Below are 17,320 nucleotides of genomic sequence, written 5' to 3' on the forward strand. Positions count from 1 at the left end.
AAAGTCTATGAGCAGCATTAACTGAGGGTTAAGCCATTCTTCTTGGTATGGCACACATCACAATAGGGCCAAAAAATAGGTGGTCAATAATTTAAATTGAATCAGATTGAAAGTTTCCAATTTTTACTTTATTAGGTATCTAATGATAGAAGTTGAATTATTAGAAATGCTATAGATATCTTTCAAAGTCTACACACACAATTCTTATTAAAAATGTTAAAATTAACCAGCAACTGTGACATAATGTGGACTGTGACTGACAATTCCATTGCGGTAAACAACATTTGGATGTTTATCCTCCGAGCCATTGAGTCATCTTTCTCAGTGATAGGTGTTTGGATTCTTGTGAGACTAACCAAGTTAACCCTGGATACGCAGTTGAGCTATTTACACAATTAATAAATTACATTCCGACTTTTTTTCAACCATAAGTAAGTTTTGCATTTTTTTTAAGATGACCTTTTCCGTCTTTGAGGAAAGCTGACTCAACCTTCAAAACACATGTGAAACCTTGGCTAGGTCTGTTTCAGGAACCAAAGGTTATCATCATGCTACTGTGCTATGCTTGTAACTAGAAGGAAACAAGGCTTATATAATATAGGAATTGATGCTTTAATGTTTCATCTGATTTGACCAGGCAGATTTCGAACATATAATTAAAACTATTGATTATCTGGTATTCAGCACTATCCCACGCAGAGAACACTGGTCTTACCTCCGATAACCAGTTATCATTCCCGTCTTTGCATCTGTGTCGAGGTCGCTATCCCTTCCTTTGCTGGTTACTGCTTTGTGGCTGTGCTTCAATCTTGGTGCAGACAGTGCCGAGTCCTTTTGCAGGGTCGTGACAGTCGTGTCATGTTCTACTGTCAGGGAATTATTCCTCCTTCGCATTACTAGAAAAAGAAAACGCAAAGAGCCACCTTTATTCAGGGGGAGAAGAGGGCGAAAAATATAGAACAGCTGAAGGTAAAGCTCTGGTTTAAAGAGACCGGTGAAGATCAGCAGTACTAAAGCAGACCGCTCAGACTTCAGCCTTCCAGTGTTTTGGTTTTTCTGAAGGCACCCAGCTTAATACATTGTTTGCAGCGACTCCCACCGCTTCGAATCAGCTGATCAGGCACAACCTCCGACCCCTCACCCGTTTGGAGGAAACACGCCTCCCACATTTTAACAGTCAAAGTGTTGAATTCGGCATCCATTTTTCAGGCAGGCAGTCTGGAAAGAATCGCTAAATAATTGAGCTCGTAAGACGAACCTTTTAAGAAAATTTCTCCCAGTTGATTTCTACGACCAGGCTTCTTTTGTGAAGATCAAAAATATAATGCACGAGTTGTCTGGGAGCAAGTAACAAGTCAGTATTTGAATTGGGAGTGCAGCACAAGTGTTCAATTTTTTTAAAAAAGTGCAGTACGGAATTAATTACTTCAAACCCCTTCCACCATCAGGAAGATTAATGAGCAGAGGACGATTTAAAGTAAATAGCAAAAGATCCAGGAGCAAGGTTTTTTTTTGCAAAGGTAGTTGTTATAAGCTGGTATACACTGCCTATCAGGATGGTAGAAGTAAATTCAGTAGTAACTTTCAAAAGGTAATTGGATTTTTTATAGTGAAAAGGAAAACATGCAGCACTATGGGGAAAGGCTTTAACTGGATATATTTTATTTGCCATCACACAATTTCCTTGATTTCAGCTAGGTAAAAAAATAATCACTCTCAAATAGTAACTTAGATTGTGGCTATGAGAAAGATATATTGATCAGTATACAATTTAACAGCATTAAATACAAAAAGCAGTATACAGTTCCAGACTTTAATAATTGACCAAACTTGGATTTACATACAGTAGCACTTTTCACAACTCCAGGACATCATGAAATGCTTTGCAGCCAATTAAGTATTTTTTGAAGTGTAGTCACCGTTGAAATGTAGAAAGTATGTAGCCAATTAGTGCACAGCAAGGTCCCACAAACAGTAAATGAAGTAAATGATCAAATTATCTCGTGTTGATTGAAGAACAATCATCAGCCAGATAACCAGGTGGTGAAGGATAGAAATCTTTACACATTTACAAATTTTTATTTACAGAAACATACATTACAAACATACACCTCCCCCAATGTAACAATTACAGTTTGTCTGCTCCCACACATAGGAGCCCATGTGAATCTCCAGTTAATGCCCACTACCTAAGTACAATTATATAGTCAATTATGATCCAATTAACACAGGGTACCAGAGAACACCCATGCTCTTTTTCTGAATAGTGCCAATGGATCATTTATATACATGAGGGCTGACAGGTTTTTCCTTGGATGATTGAAAATAAAGTTGCATTAACACTCAACATAAACCTGACCCTTGTTTATGTATTATGTAGTTGTTTGCTACAGGTAGGATCTGGCCTATGTCACTGCGAACATCTGAATGACAGCTGACTGAGTAAAAGCTACACTTAGAATATCATTTAGATTCCTTTATAAAGATATACAGAAACAAAAGAATTCACAAAATGTAGCTCAATTATATTCACAGGATTCAAAATGGTGGTTGTCCATACAATTAAAATGAGGCTTAACAATACGACTGAAAGACATGTCAGGCCGCCTGTTTCTTCCCAACTGTGTTGAGCTGACCAAATTTAGTACAATAACACTCAAGCAGTTAAGTGCCAAGAAATGCTCCTTAGAAATAAAGTGCTTGAAGTGATCTTTTGCATAGTAGACTATGTAATACATATTCTCATCAGCTTGGGGAAGATGTAGTAGTATGTAACACAAAGTGACCACAAAGATTTTAAAAGAGATTTTATTAGAAATGTGACCGAAACATCCCATTCATCACATGTTTTATATCATCCTGTGAAGCTCCCCCTATCATAAATTTCACACCTTAGAACCTGATTTCATCCCCTTTACCTGCTGCCTACTCAGGTGGAAATGGATGGCGTGCAGTCTTGGTGGGTATAAGCTGAGCATTAAATTCCATGTTGAATTCATCATCAAAAATTCCTTTTTACCTCTATGATATCACTCCCATCAAAAACTTCAAACTACAAGCTTGATCGTCAAAACTCTCATTTCAGCTTCTCATCCTGGATAAACTCGAACTCATCTTATTCTGTTCAAAACCCTGCAAGACCTTTCATCCTCTGCAGTTGCCAATCTCCATTGGTTCCCCACTTCAGACACTGAGTGCAAATCCTCAACCATGATGGAAGCTGAATATTATCTAGAAGCCATTAGATAGATTTGTTAGAAACAAGGCGATTACAATATATGAAGAGTAAATAATTTATGGATAGTGACCTTGTGGCCATGAAAACACTTAGCTGGGAGAGGTCAGAGACCACTTCTGAATAGGTTCATGGTCTCCCAGGAGATGTGGGTGAGAGGTTTGGTAAATGGGGATCAAGCTGGTTGATGGATAGGGTGGGCCTGAAGACCTTTGTCCATCCTGAACATGTAAGCACAAACCTCTGGAACAGAAATGTGGGAGCACAGACGGTGACAAAGCACAAATGTGATGAGTTCTAGCTTGCAAAGTTGTTGCAGGTGGGAATTTGGAATGGAGAGAGAGAGAGAGAGAGAGAGAGAGAGAGAGGCAAAGAGGAGAGGGGGGGGAGGGGAAAGAGGAGAGGGGGGGGAGGGGAAAGAGGAGAGGGGGGGGAGGGGAAAGAGGAGAGGGGGGGGAGGGGAAAGAGGAGAGGGGGGGGAGGGGAAAGAGGAGAGGGGGGGGAGGGGAAAGAGGAGAGGGGGGGGAGGGCAAAGAGGAGAGGGGGGGGAGGGCAAAGAGGAGAGGGGGGGGAGGGCAAAGAGGAGAGGGGGGGGAGGGCAAAGAGGAGAGGGGGGGGGAGGGCAAAGAGGAGAGGGGGGGGAGGGGCAAAGAGGAGAGGGGGGGGAGGGCAAAGAGGAGAGGGGGGGGAGGGCAAAGAGGAGAGGGGGGGGGAGGGCAAAGAGGAGAGGGGGGGGAGGGCAAAGAGGAGAGGGGGGGGGAGGGCAAAGAGGAGAGGGGGGGGAGGGCAAAGAGGAGAGGGGGGGGAGGGCAAAGAGGAGAGGGGGGGGGAGGGCAAAGAGGAGAGGGGGGGGAGGGCAAAGAGGAGAGGGGGGGGGAGGGCAAAGAGGAGAGGGGGGGGAGGGCAAAGAGGAGAGGGGGGGGAGGGCAAAGAGGAGAGGGGGGGGAGGGCAAAGAGGAGAGGGGGGGGAGGGCAAAGAGGAGAGGGGGGGGAGGGCAAAGAGGAGAGGGGGGGGAGGGCAAAGAGGAGAGGGGGGGGAGGGCAAAGAGGAGAGGGGGGGGAGGGCAAAGAGGAGAGGGGGGGGAGGGCAAAGAGGAGAGGGGGGGGAGGGCAAAGAGGAGAGGGGGGGGAGGGCAAAGAGGAGAGGGGGGGGAGGGCAAAGAGGAGAGGGGGGGGAGGGCAAAGAGGAGAGGGGGGGGAGGGCAAAGAGGAGAGGGGGGGGAGGGCAAAGAGGAGAGGGGGGGGAGGGCAAAGAGGAGAGGGGGGGAGGGCAAAGAGGAGAGGGGGGGGAGGGCAAAGAGGAGAGGGGGGGGAGGGCAAAGAGGAGAGGGGGGGGAGGGCAAAGAGGAGAGGGGGGGGAGGGGCAAAGAGGAGAGGGGGGGGAGGGCAAAGAGGAGAGGGGGGGGGAGGGCAAAGAGGAGAGGGGGGGGGAGGGCAAAGAGGAGAGGGGGGGGGAGGGCAAAGAGGAGAGGGGGGGGAGGGCAAAGAGGAGAGGGGGGGGAGGGCAAAGAGGAGAGGGGGGGGAGGGCAAAGAGGAGAGGGGGGGGAGGGCAAAGAGGAGAGGGGGGGGAGGGCAAAGAGGAGAGGGGGGGAGGGCAAAGAGGAGAGGGGGGGAGGGCAAAGAGGAGAGGGGGGGGAGGGCAAAGAGGAGAGGGGGGGGAGGGCAAAGAGGAGAGGGGGGGGAGGGCAAAGAGGAGAGGGGGGGGAGGGCAAAGAGGAGAGGGGGGGGAGGGCAAAGAGGAGAGGGGGGGGAGGGCAAAGAGGAGAGGGGGGGGAGGGCAAAGAGGAGAGGGGGGGGAGGGCAAAGAGGAGAGGGGGGGGAGGGCAAAGAGGAGAGGGGGGGGAGGGCAAAGAGGAGAGGGGGGGGAGGGCAAAGAGGAGAGGGGGGGGAGGGCAAAGAGGAGAGGGGGGGAGGGCAAAGAGGAGAGGGGGGGGAGGGCAAAGAGGAGAGGGGGGGGAGGCAAAGAGGAGAGGGGGGGGGAGGGCAAAGAGGAGAGGGGGGGGAGGGCAAAGAGGAGAGGGGGGGAGGGCAAAGAGGAGAGGGGGGGGAGGGCAAAGAGGAGAGGGGGGGGAGGGCAAAGAGGAGAGGGGGGGAGGGCAAAGAGGAGAGGGGGGGAGGGCAAAGAGGAGAGGGGGGGGAGGGCAAAGAGGAGAGGGGGGGGAGGGCAAAGAGGAGAGGGGGGGGAGGGCAAAGAGGAGAGGGGGGGAGGGCAAAGAGGAGAGGGGGGGGAGGGCAAAGAGGAGAGGGGGGGGAGGGCAAAGAGGAGAGGGGGGGGGAGGGCAAAGAGGAGAGGGGGGGGAGGGCAAAGAGGAGAGGGGGGGGGAGGGCAAAGAGGAGAGGGGGGGGAGGGCAAAGAGGAGAGGGGGGGGAGGGCAAAGAGGAGAGGGGGGGGAGGGCAAAGAGGAGAGGGGGGGGAGGGCAAAGAGGAGAGGGGGGGGAGGGCAAGAGGGAGAGGGGGGGGAGGGCAAAGAGGAGAGGGGGGGGAGGGCAAAGAGGAGAGGGGGGGGAGGGCAAAGAGGAGAGGGGGGGGGAGGGCAAAGAGGAGAGGGGGGGGAGGGCAAGAGGAGAGGGGGGGGAGGGCAAAGAGGAGAGGGGGGGGAGGGCAAAGAGGAGAGGGGGGGGAGGGCAAAGAGGAGAGGGGGGGGAGGGCAAAGAGGAGAGGGGGGGGAGGGCAAAGAGGAGAGGGGGGGGAGGGCAAAGAGGAGAGGGGGGGGAGGGCAAAGAGGAGAGGGGGGGGAGGGCAAAGAGGAGAGGGGGGGGAGGGCAAAGAGGAGAGGGGGGGGAGGGCAAAGAGGAGAGGGGGGGAGGGCAAAGAGGAGAGGGGGGGGAGGGCAAAGAGGAGAGGGGGGGGAGGGCAAAGAGGAGAGGGGGGGGAGGGCAAAGAGGAGAGGGGGGGGGAGGGCCAAAGAGGAGAGGGGGGGGAGGGCAAAGAGGAGAGGGGGGGGAGGGCAAAGAGGAGAGGGGGGGGAGGGCAAAGAGGAGAGGGGGGGGAGGGCAAAGAGGAGAGGGGGGGAGGGCAAAGAGGAGAGGGGGGGGAGGGCAAAGAGGAGAGGGGGGGGAGGGCAAAGAGGAGAGGGGGGGGAGGGCAAAGAGGAGAGGGGGGGGAGGGCAAAGAGGAGAGGGGGGGGAGGGCAAAGAGGAGAGGGGGGGGAGGGCAAAGAGGAGAGGGGGGGGAGGGCAAAGAGGAGAGGGGGGGGAGGGCAAAGAGGAGAGGGGGGGGAGGGCAAAGAGGAGAGGGGGGGGAGGGCAAAGAGGAGAGGGGGGGGAGGGCAAAGAGGACGAGGGGGGGGAGGGCAAAGAGGAGAGGGGGGGGAGGGCAAAGAGGAGAGGGGGGGGAGGGCAAAGAGGAGAGGGGGGGGGAGGGCAAAGAGGAGAGGGGGGGGAGGGCAAAGAGGAGAGGGGGGGGAGGGCAAAGAGGAGAGGGGGGGGAGGGCAAAGAGGAGAGGGGGGGGGAGGGCAAAGAGGAGAGGGGGGGGAGGGCAAAGAGGAGAGGGGGGGGAGGGCAAAGAGGAGAGGGGGGGGAGGGCAAAGAGGAGAGGGGGGGAGGGCAAAGAGGAGAGGGGGGGGAGGGCAAAGAGGAGAGGGGGGGGAGGGCAAAGAGGAGAGGGGGGGGAGGGCAAAGAGGAGAGGGGGGGGAGGGCAAAGAGGAGAGGGGGGGGAGGGCAAAGAGGAGAGGGGGGGGAGGGCAAAGAGGAGAGGGGGGGGAGGGCAAAGAGGAGAGGGGGGGGAGGGCAAAGAGGAGAGGGGGGGGAGGGCAAAGAGGAGAGGGGGGGGGAGGGCAAAGAGGAGAGGGGGGGGAGGGCAAAGAGGAGAGGGGGGGGAGGGCAAAGAGAGAGGGGGGGGAGGGCAAAGAGGAGAGGGGGGGGGAGGCAAAGAGGAGAGGGGGGGGAGGGCAAAGAGGAGAGGGGGGGGAGGGCAAAGAGGAGAGGGGGGGGAGGGCAAAGAGGAGAGGGGGGGGAGGGCAAAGAGGAGAGGGGGGGGAGGGCAAAGAGGAGAGGGGGGGGAGGGCAAAGAGGAGAGGGGGGGAGGGCAAAGAGGAGAGGGGGGGAGGGCCAAAGAGGAGAGGGGGGGGAGGGCAAAGAGGAGAGGGGGGGGAGGGCAAAGAGGAGAGGGGGGGGAGGGCAAAGAGGAGAGGGGGGGGAGGGCAAAGAGGAGAGGGGGGGGAGGGCAAAGAGGAGAGGGGGGGGGAGGGCAAAGAGGAGAGGGGGGGGAGGGCAAAGAGGAGAGGGGGGGAGGGCAAGAGGAGAGGGGGGGGGAGGCAAAGAGGAGAGGGGGGGGGAGGGCAAAGAGGAGAGGGGGGGGAGGCAAAGAGGAGAGGGGGGGGGGAGGGCAAAAGAGGAGAGGGGGGGGAGGGCAAAGAGGAGAGGGGGGGGAGGGCAAAGAGGAGAGGGGGGGAGGGCAAAGAGGAGAGGGGGGGGGAGGGCAAAGAGGAGAGGGGGGGGAGGGCAAAGAGGAGAGGGGGGGGAGGGCAAAGAGGACGAGGGGGGGAGGGCAAAGAGGAGAGGGGGGGGAGGGCAAAGAGGAGAGGGGGGGGAGGGCAAAGAGGAGAGGGGGGGGAGGGCAAAGAGGAGAGGGGGGGGAGGGCAAAGAGGAGAGGGGGGGGAGGGCAAAGAGGAGAGGGGGGGGAGGGCAAAGAGGAGAGGGGGGGAGGGCAAGAGGAGAGGGGGGGGAGGGCAAAGAGGAGAGGGGGGGGAGGGCAAAGAGGAGAGGGGGGGAGGGCAAAGAGGAGAGGGGGGGGAGGGCAAAGAGGAGAGGGGGGGGAGGGCAAAGAGGAGAGGGGGGGGAGGGCAAAGAGGAGAGGGGGGGGGAGGGCAAAGAGGAGAGGGGGGGAGGGCAAAGAGGAGAGGGGGGGGAGGGGAAAGAGGAGAGGGGGGGGGAAAGAGGAGAGGGGGGGGGAAAGAGGAGAGGGGGGGGGAAAGAGGAGAGGGGGGGAAAGAGGAGAGGGGGGGGGAAAGAGGAGAGGGGGGGAAGAGGAGAGGGGGGGAAAGAGGAGAGGGGGGGAAAGAGGAGAGGGGGGGAAAGAGGAGAGGGGGGGAAAGAGGAGAGGGGGGGAAGAGGAGAGGGGGGGAAAGAGGAGAGGGGGGAAAGAGGAGAGGGGGGGAAAGAGGAGAGGGGGGGAAAGAGGAGAGGGGGGGAAAGAGGAGAGGGGGGGGAAAGAGGAGAGGGGGGGAAAGAGGAGAGGGGGGGGAAAGAGGAGAGGGGGGGAAAGAGGAGAGGGGGGGAAAGAGGAGAGGGGGGGGAAAGAGGAGAGGGGGGGGAAAGAGGAGAGGGGGGGAAAGAGGAGAGGGGGGGGAAAGAGGAGAGGGGGGGGGAAAGAGGAGAGGGGGGGGAAAGAGGAGAGGGGGGGGAAAGAGGAGAGGGGGGGGAAAGAGGAGAGGGGGGGGAAAGAGGAGAGGGGGGGGAAAGAGGAGAGGGGGGGGAAAGAGGAGAGGGGGGGGGAAAGAGGAGAGGGGGGGGGAAAGAGGAGAGGGGGGGGAAGAGGAGAGGGGGGGGGAAGAGGAGAGGGGGGGGGAAAGAGGAGAGGGGGGGGGAAGAGGAGAGGGGGGGGGAAGAGGAGAGGGGGGGGGAAGAGGAGAGGGGGGGGGGAAGAGGAGAGGGGGGGGGAAGAGGAGAGGGGGGGGGGAAGAGGAGAGGGGGGGGGAAAGAGGAGAGGGGGGGGGAAAGAGGAGAGGGGGGGGGAAAGAGGAGAGGGGGGGGAAAGAGGAGAGGGGGGGGAAAGAGGAGAGGGGGGGGAAAGAGGAGAGGGGGGGGAAAGAGGAGAGGGGGGGGAAAGAGGAGAGGGGGGGGAAAGAGGAGAGGGGGGGGAAAGAGGAGAGGGGGGGGAAAGAGGAGAGGGGGGGGGAAAGAGGAGAGGGGGGGGAAAGAGGAGAGGGGGGGGAAAGAGGAGAGGGGGGGAAAGAGGAGAGGGGGGGGGAAAGAGGAGAGGGGGGGAAAGAGGAGAGGGGGGGGAAAGAGGAGAGGGGGGGGAAAGAGGAGAGGGGGGGGAAAGAGGAGAGGGGGGGGAAAGAGGAGAGGGGGGGGAAAGAGGAGAGGGGGGGGAAAGAGGAGAGGGGGGGGAAAGAGGAGAGGGGGGGGAAAGAGGAGAGGGGGGGGAAAGAGGAGAGGGGGGGGAAAGAGGAGAGGGGGGGGAAAGAGGAGAGGGGGGGGAAAGAGGAGAGGGGGGGGAAAGAGGAGAGGGGGGGGAAAGAGGAGAGGGGGGGGGAAAGAGGAGAGGGGGGGGAAAGAGGAGAGGGGGGGGAAAGAGGAGAGGGGGGGGAAAGAGGAGAGGGGGGGGAAAGAGGAGAGGGGGGGGAAAGAGGAGAGGGGGGGGAAAGAGGAGAGGGGGGGGAAAGAGGAGAGGGGGGGGAAAGAGGAGAGGGGGGGGAAAGAGGAGAGGGGGGGGAAAGAGGAGAGGGGGGGGAAAGAGGAGAGGGGGGGGAAAGAGGAGAGGGGGGGGAAAGAGGAGAGGGGGGGGAAAGAGGAGAGGGGGGGGGAAGAGGAGAGGGGGGGGGAAAGAGGAGAGGGGGGGGAAAGAGGAGAGGGGGGGGAAAGAGGAGAGGGGGGGGAAAGAGGAGAGGGGGGGGAAAGAGGAGAGGGGGGGGAAAGAGGAGAGGGGGGGGAAAGAGGAGAGGGGGGGGAAAGAGGAGAGGGGGGGGAAGAGGAGAGGGGGGGGAAAGAGGAGAGGGGGGGGAAAGAGGAGAGGGGGGGGAAAGAGGAGAGGGGGGGGAAAGAGGAGAGGGGGGGGAAAGAGGAGAGGGGGGGGAAAGAGGAGAGGGGGGGGAAAGAGGAGAGGGGGGGAAAGAGGAGAGGGGGGGGAAAGAGGAGAGGGGGGGGAAAGAGGAGAGGGGGGGGAAAGAGGAGAGGGGGGGGAAAGAGGAGAGGGGGGGGGAAAGAGGAGAGGGGGGGGAAAGAGGAGAGGGGGGGGAAAGAGGAGAGGGGGGGGAAAGAGGAGAGGGGGGGGAAGAGGAGAGGGGGGGGAAAGAGGAGAGGGGGGGGAAAGAGGAGAGGGGGGGGAAAGAGGAGAGGGGGGGGAAAGAGGAGAGGGGGGGGAAAGAGGAGAGGGGGGGGAAAGAGGAGAGGGGGGGGAAAGAGGAGAGGGGGGGGAAAGAGGAGAGGGGGGGAAAGAGGAGAGGGGGGGGAAAGAGGAGAGGGGGGGAAAGAGGAGAGGGGGGGAAAGAGGAGAGGGGGGGAAAGAGGAGAGGGGGGGAAAGAGGAGAGGGGGGGAAAGAGGAGAGGGGGGGAAAGAGGAGAGGGGGGGAAAGAGGAGAGGGGGGGAAAGAGGAGAGGGGGGAAAGAGGAGAGGGGGGGAAAGAGGAGAGGGGGGGAAAGAGGAGAGGGGGGGAAAGAGGAGAGGGGGGAAAGAGGAGAGGGGGGGAAAGAGGAGAGGGGGAAGAGGAGAGGGGGGAAAGAGGAGAGGGGGGAAAGAGGAGAGGGGGGGAAAGAGGAGAGGGGGGAAAGAGGAGAGGGGGGGAAAGAGGAGAGGGGGGGGAAAGAGGAGAGGGGGGGAAAGAGGAGAGGGGGGGAAAGAGGAGAGGGGGGGAAGAGGAGAGGGGGGGAAAGAGGAGAGGGGGGGAAAGAGGAGAGGGGGGGAAAGAGGAGAGGGGGGGAAAGAGGAGAGGGGAGGAAAGAGGGGAGAGGGGAGGAAAGAGGAGAGGGGAGGAAAGAGGAGAGGGGAGGAAAGAGGAGAGGGGAGGAAAGAGGAGAGGGGAGAGGGGAAAGGGGGGGAAAGAGGAGAGGGGAAAGGGGGGGAAAGAGGAGAGGGGAAAGGGGGGGAAAGAGGAGAGGGGAAAGGGGGGGAAAGAGGGGGGGAGGGGAAAGAGGGGGGGAGGGGGAAAGAGGGGGGGAGGGGAAAGAGGGGGGGAGGGGAAAGAGGGGGGGAGGGGAAAGAGGGGGGGAGGGGGAAAGAGGGGGGGAGGGGAAAGAGGGGGGGAGGGGGGGAGGGGAAAGAGGGGGGGAGGGGAAAGAGGGGGGAGGGGAAAGGGGGGAGGGGAGGGGAAAGGGGGGAGGGGAGGGGAAAGGGGGGGAAGGAGGGGAGAGGGGAGTTGGGGGTGGGAGGGAAGGGGGAGTTGGGGGGAGGGAAGGGGGAGTTGGAGGGAGGGGGGGAAGGGGGAGTTGGGGGTGGGAGGGAAGGGGAGTTGTGGGGTGAGAGAGCTGGGAGGGAGGGAGGCGGGGGGGAGTTGGGAGAGTTGGGAGGGAGGGAAGGAGGGGTAGTTGGGGGGGAGGGTAGGGCGGGGACGGGGGAGGCGCCGTTTGTTTGAAAACGAGAGGAGCTCGAGCCGGTGGAAAAAAGCAAAGCCTAATTAGACATTATAAACTAAATCATAGCGTCATGTACCTCTTCAAAGATCATAGGGAAGACTTGGCTCGTTCTTTATATTTCCGGGGGAAGTGACGGAGCCGGCTGTCCGCGGACCCCCTTACTGATTGGTCCGAGGATAATACGGCCGCCGATTGGTCAGTTCTGGCGGGACGCTCGGTCGGTGTTTTTGTTGAAAATCCGCAGGCCTCCTGTTGAAGCTGGTTTATCGAGGTCGATGCGGAGTCTTTGGCTGTAAATGGTAGCGGTGTTTGTTCTGGCTGGAAATAATGTTTTGTGAAAAAGCACTAGAGTTAATCCGGGAGCTGCAGCGAGCTGCGGACGGCCAGTTACCCGCTTTTAATGTGAGTAGCGCCGGATTTTCCAGATAGTCCTTGTTAGAAAGCACTCGGTCTCCTTGTGACTGTCGCTGAACCATGACATCAACAACATAGGACGCGCTTACTAACAGTTTTAGAGAGTAAGCTTTTTAATAATCACATAGTTATTGCGGATGCTGGAAATCTGAAATAAAAACAGAAAATGCTGGAAAAGCTCCGCAGGCCTGACAGCGTCTGTGGAGAGAGAGAGAGAGAGAGAGAGATACAGTTAACGTTTCGAGTCCGTGCCACTCTTCTTCAGAACTGTCATAGTTATTGTGTTGACAATGAGAGATAAAGCTGTAGATTGCAGGAAGATATCGATGGACTGCTCAGGTGGACAGAAAAGTGGCAAATTGAAATCAGCCTGGAGAAGTGTGAAGTAAGACAGTTGGAGGAAGGGTGCAAACAAGGCAAAGGAATACACAATAAATGGTAGGAAACTGTGAATGATAGAGGAATGGAGGGATCTTGGAGTGCCTGCTTATTGATCTCAAAGGCAGGCTTAGACTTGATTCCTTTGGTCCCATGTGGGACATTGGGCAGCAAGACTCTGCCACCAGCCCTGGTTCGCTGCAACCCAGGTGATGTCCCACACTTAAAAGCCTCCCTTAAATGTACTTCGCCAGGCCTTCTTTGGCCAGCTCCATCTTCCTCTCAACCTGAAGGTGTCCATTCTACTCCGGCGAGGGGTAGGTCCTGGAGGCAAAATACTTGTCCTGCCAGTCTCAGTCGTCTCTCATGATGACCCGCAGATGCTCCTGACCAGTTCTGTGTAGTACATTGATGGTGATGTGTCTCAATGTGGTGCACAGGATCTTACATGGGCAATGCTGGTGAAAGATGTCCAACTTACATAACACCTTTGCTGTTCTTTCATGTTTCACTGGCATAGACTGCAGTTGGTACTACAATGAACATGTAGAGTCGCAGCTTCATGGCTGTGTTGATGGTGTTGGATGCCCAGACCATGTGAAATAGTGTCGGTAGAAAGACCAGTTAAAAAGGCATATGGTGTTATATCCTTCCAAAATGATTTGGGATCTATATTATTTTCATGGGTGTGTATACCTTTTAATGCCATATCACTCACTACTGCACTGTGTACCAAACATCATTGTATGGTTTTGTCACACATGAAGCAATATAAGAAATTAATCATGATGCAAGCTGCAGAATTTGTGTCAACAATGTGATTTATTTGGAGTTCTGGGAGCTACAACACAACATACTATATACTTTTCTTTCTTGGCCAAATGCATAGACTATAAGAACAAGGAGTTTATAGGAATGTATAAAGCATTAGTTAGACCATAGTTTGAGTATTGTGTTGGGTTCTGTCACCACATTATGGGAAATATGTGATTGTAGTCAGGGTACAGAGAAGATTTACAATAATATTACCAAGAATGGAAAATTTTACCTCTGAAGAAAGAATCAATAGGCTAGAGTTCTTCCCTTTGGAGCAGAGGAATCTGTGGAGAGATTTAATTGACGTGAATAAAATTGTGAAGGGCTTAGAGTGAATAGGAAGGACCTTGATAGAGAGATCAATAACTAGGGAATTATTATTATAAAGTAATTGGGAAAAGGATTAAAGGAGGGTTGAGATTTTTTTTAAACCCAGAGGGTTGTGGGTGACTGCAACTCTTTGCCTGAAAAGGGGATAACAGTAGAAATCCTAGTCAAATTTGGAAAGTACTTGGATATGCACTGGAATCTCTAACAACCTACAAGGCTACAGACTAAAAGCTGGAAAGTGAGATTTGGCTGAAGAGCTCTTTTTCAGCTGACATAGACATGAAGGGCTGAATATAGTCCCCTATTTTACTGTAAGGTTCTGTCATAGCAAGATTTCTAACCCAAAAAATGGCTGCAGCTTTTGACATAGTTGATCACATTATCCTCCTCCAAAGCCTCTTCACCACCGTCCAACTGGTTGGGAGTGCACTCATCTGGTTCCATTCCTAATCGCAGCCAGAGAATTGCCATCAATGACTTCTCTTCCCATTCACACACACTTACCTCTGGTGTTGCCCAAGATTTCTAAGTTTCATAATATTATTGTGGTTTATTGTAAAGCAAGTTTATGGGTGGGAGTGTAGATGGTTCAGTCTGTGATTTAATTAAATTAGTCAGGCTGCAAGCTTGAAATTATCAAAAGAAGTTAGGAGTGAAAGGTATTTGAAATGCTAATGAGTAAATATGGATGAGGTCTTAGCATGTAGGATGTGAAGGAAATTTGCATTTTTTACCTCCAGACTTGACTTCTAATGCACTACTGACTGACTATCTCCTGTAAATTTAGGCAGCAAAGTTTTGGATAACATTATGCACCAAATGGCATTTACTCATCATCTGTGTCTGCTGATCTACACTGATTCCTGGTTAAGATATGCCTCAATTTTAAAATTCTCATCCTTGTTTTCAGATTCTTCCATGACCTTGCACCTCCCTAATTTTGGAATCCTCTTCGGTCCTACAACCGTCCAAGATATCTGTGCTCCTCTGATTCTGGCTTCATGAGCACCCTCAATTTTAATGGTGTGCATGCCTTCAGCTGCCTAGGCCATAAGCTCTGGAGTTCCCTCCCAAAACCTCTCCACTTTACTTTACTTCTTAAGATCTATCTCTTTGACCAAGCATTTGGTCATCTGAACTAATATCTCCCTATTTGGTTTGGTGGCTGATATTTTATAATTGTCTTTGCAAAGCACCTTAGGGTATTTTTATTAAGTTAAAGGTGCTATATAAATACAAGTTTTTGTTGTAATTGCCGGTCCATCCTTAATGTTAAGCTGTGTGATGTCAGCAGTTTATGGAGTCATTGATATGCTTCTTTTCTTTGGTTGCAACCAATCTAATGGAAACATGTGCCAGCATGTCATTAAAATCTTTGACAGCAACACACAACTGTTATCTTCCCTTGGCTTCTGTTCATTTCTATTCGCAAATTGAGATTCTTTGGAGAAGTTTGAAGGGTGATCTGTGGGTGCCTGAGGTAAGAAAAGCAAAAGTGCTTTTGCACAGCTGATTTTGGACAGCACCTGTCAAAGAAAAAAACATTTCACTTTCCTTTCATTTATGCTGGACATAATAGGATATTCCTTCCTAGAATTCTGCACACTTTGTAACATGGAGTGCAGCTGATGGAGGGAAATTTGTGCATCTCCATTTGACTGCACTTGTGTAGCATTTTTGTAGATAGTACCAAATTGGCAGAGACATTTGATTGTGTTGAGAAAGTTTGGAAAATATAGGATAATTTTGATTTGGATAAAATATGTAAGTGAGTAGCAGTAGGGGCAAGTGTAAACTACTGCATATGGAGAGGGGTTGAGGGGGTGAAAATGGTACACCATGAATGGTAGTGGCTCAGGAAAGAAAGTTAGAGGTCACAATAGATACTGCTTTGCCTAAAACACTGCAGAGCAGCAATCAACAAGGTAAATCAAAGCCTAAATTACATAGGCAAAACAATAAAATACAAGACAGCATGTTACCAAGTTTCACATCTTCCTTTTAGTGACCATTCCAGAATATATCTATTAGTGAACCAAAGATCTGACATTCGAGTATCTAATTGCACATCAACATTAAAGCAAGGGTCTAATATATGGATCCCTTCTGGAAAAGAGTTGCTAGCCAGTTTCCCCTATCCTGCCCGTCCACCCCCCCCACCCCCCCCCCCCCCCCAAAACACGCGCGCACACACCCCACTCCCCCCCCCCCCCCCCCCCCCCCCCCCCCCCCCCCCCCCCCCCCCCCCCCCCCCCCCCCCCCCCCCCCCCTCCCCTGCCACGTCCCATCATGATGCATCGTGCATTGGTCAGAGCTCAGCTTGAGTATCGTGTCTAACTTTCACTACGTAGATACAAGGGTCACATTCAAACACTAGAGAAAATTCAAGAACTGACGTATGATGAAAAACAGGAGAAATATGGGCTGTTTGGCCTTGAAAAGTGGCAACTGAGAAGTGACCTTTCAAAAATATCTGATTAAGATGCATACAATTTTGTATATTTGCACACTTCCCCTGTACAGGCTTTACTGCTTGTCATGTTCTTGCCACAGTTCTGTTATTTATAAGTTGTCATTTTTCCAAGGTAATTTATATTCAGTTATATTGGAAACTGTTGACATAAATTTATCTTTCTAATTACATTCTTCCATCAATGGTGATGCTGTGGCATCTAAATTTGGAGCTCCCAGTTCCTCACTCCATCCTGCAGAGAAACTCATACAACCAATTCTATTTTTTTGTTTCCCAAATTGCCCTAAGTGTTGGTCTTGACTGCAAATGTGCAGTGCCATTGGAGATTGATGAGTAGGATAGCAAATGGCAACGCAAAGATAGATCTATAAAACTAAATTGCAACAATAGGACAGGATTGCATGTTTAAACAAGTTAAAGGTATATTTGAACTGAAATTAGGAAGTTCTTCATATAAATCATAAGATCAGAACAGATGAGGAGGGCTATTTGCCCTATTTTCATTTATCCACTCCGAAAGCTGAAGTCAGTCCAACGCAATATTTAACAGTTTGTTAAATTATTCCTGGATTTGCTTTGCCTGTAAGTCCACTCCATATAATTAGGACTGTGTACGTGAAGAACTTCCTGATATCAGTCTTTTAGTAGTTTAAACTTGGCCTTTTCCTTCTTAAAATGATGTAACTTTGCCTTTTAAAAACAAATAGGTGTCTCATATATTTCTGTGAAATATCTTAGATGCTGACTCTGAAAGGCCCTGGATTTTTAAAAAATTCTTTTGTCTTTCCCCAAAGCTCAGAACCCTAACTCTTGTAATCAACCTTTTCTCTCAAGTCTGCATTTCAGCACTTGGAATGTCTCCCTTGTTGCTTTGACCAAAAGCCCCAGGTATGGTTTAATCAGTACTATACAGTTTGATTGTAACTCCCTCTGAAAACAGCCAAAGCCGTAGAATAACCATAACCTTTTATTTGCTTTAATTGTTGTCCTGCCTTGGCTGGATGTGTTGAGTCAGAAATCTATGTTCAGTCATTGAGAAATGGAATGGGTTCCCAATTAGAGTAGGTGAGGTGAAAATCATCGAATTATTTTAAAAATTAATTGGATGCCACAATGGTCTTTCTGGATGGATGATCTAACGTGGGATGAATGTTTTTTCTCCCCCAATAATGATCAAGTGACTGTAAAAGTGCCTGAACGCACCAACTGGATGCTGCAAGATATTGCATTGCTGCGCAGAGTATTTTCATCCCATCAATCCAGGCTGTTTGAACCAGATTTAAAGTATAAAAGCTTCTAAATTGCTGTGCCTTCAATCACCCAAAATTAATCTAACTATTAACCTGTTCGACAAAAATGAGAAACCTACTTGGCCCAGTTGTAACAATGCTGCAGTGTAGTCTGTGGAGCTTTGATCTATTAAAATGCTAGCTTT

At 53.0% G+C, this 17,320-nt stretch overlaps 2 protein-coding genes across 7 annotated transcripts in view; one reads left to right on the plus strand and one right to left on the minus strand.

The window, feature by feature from the left end:
• abhd12 (abhydrolase domain containing 12, lysophospholipase) overlaps nucleotides 1-11,623 on the minus strand; it is a 154,321-nt gene extending 142,698 nt beyond the window's left edge. The window contains exons 1-2 of one of the 2 annotated variants that reach the window (XM_041177024.1): nucleotides 11,551-11,623; nucleotides 716-896 (exon numbers count right to left, since the gene is read on the minus strand). In XM_041177024.1, coding sequence (XP_041032958.1) covers nucleotides 716-894 — 179 coding nt within the window. In that variant the 5' untranslated portion in view covers nucleotides 895-896; nucleotides 11,551-11,623. Of the gene's footprint in view, nucleotides 1-715; nucleotides 1,092-11,550 lie in introns of those variants that run through there. The other variant, XM_041177014.1, reaches the window with a different exon arrangement.
• gins1 (GINS complex subunit 1 (Psf1 homolog)) overlaps nucleotides 11,579-17,320 on the plus strand; it is a 42,679-nt gene continuing 36,937 nt past the window's right edge. For 3 of the 5 annotated variants that reach the window (XM_041177061.1, XM_041177057.1, XM_041177048.1), the window contains exon 1: nucleotides 11,581-11,876. In XM_041177061.1, coding sequence (XP_041032995.1) covers nucleotides 11,802-11,876 — 75 coding nt within the window. In that variant the 5' untranslated portion in view covers nucleotides 11,581-11,801. Of the gene's footprint in view, nucleotides 11,877-14,322; nucleotides 14,436-17,320 lie in introns of all 5 variants that reach the window. The other 2 variants (XM_041177066.1, XM_041177038.1) reach the window with 2 other exon arrangements.

This window comes from Carcharodon carcharias, chromosome 2, assembly GCF_017639515.1.
Source record: "Carcharodon carcharias isolate sCarCar2 chromosome 2, sCarCar2.pri, whole genome shotgun sequence".
Taxonomy (NCBI): domain Eukaryota; kingdom Metazoa; phylum Chordata; class Chondrichthyes; order Lamniformes; family Lamnidae; genus Carcharodon; species Carcharodon carcharias.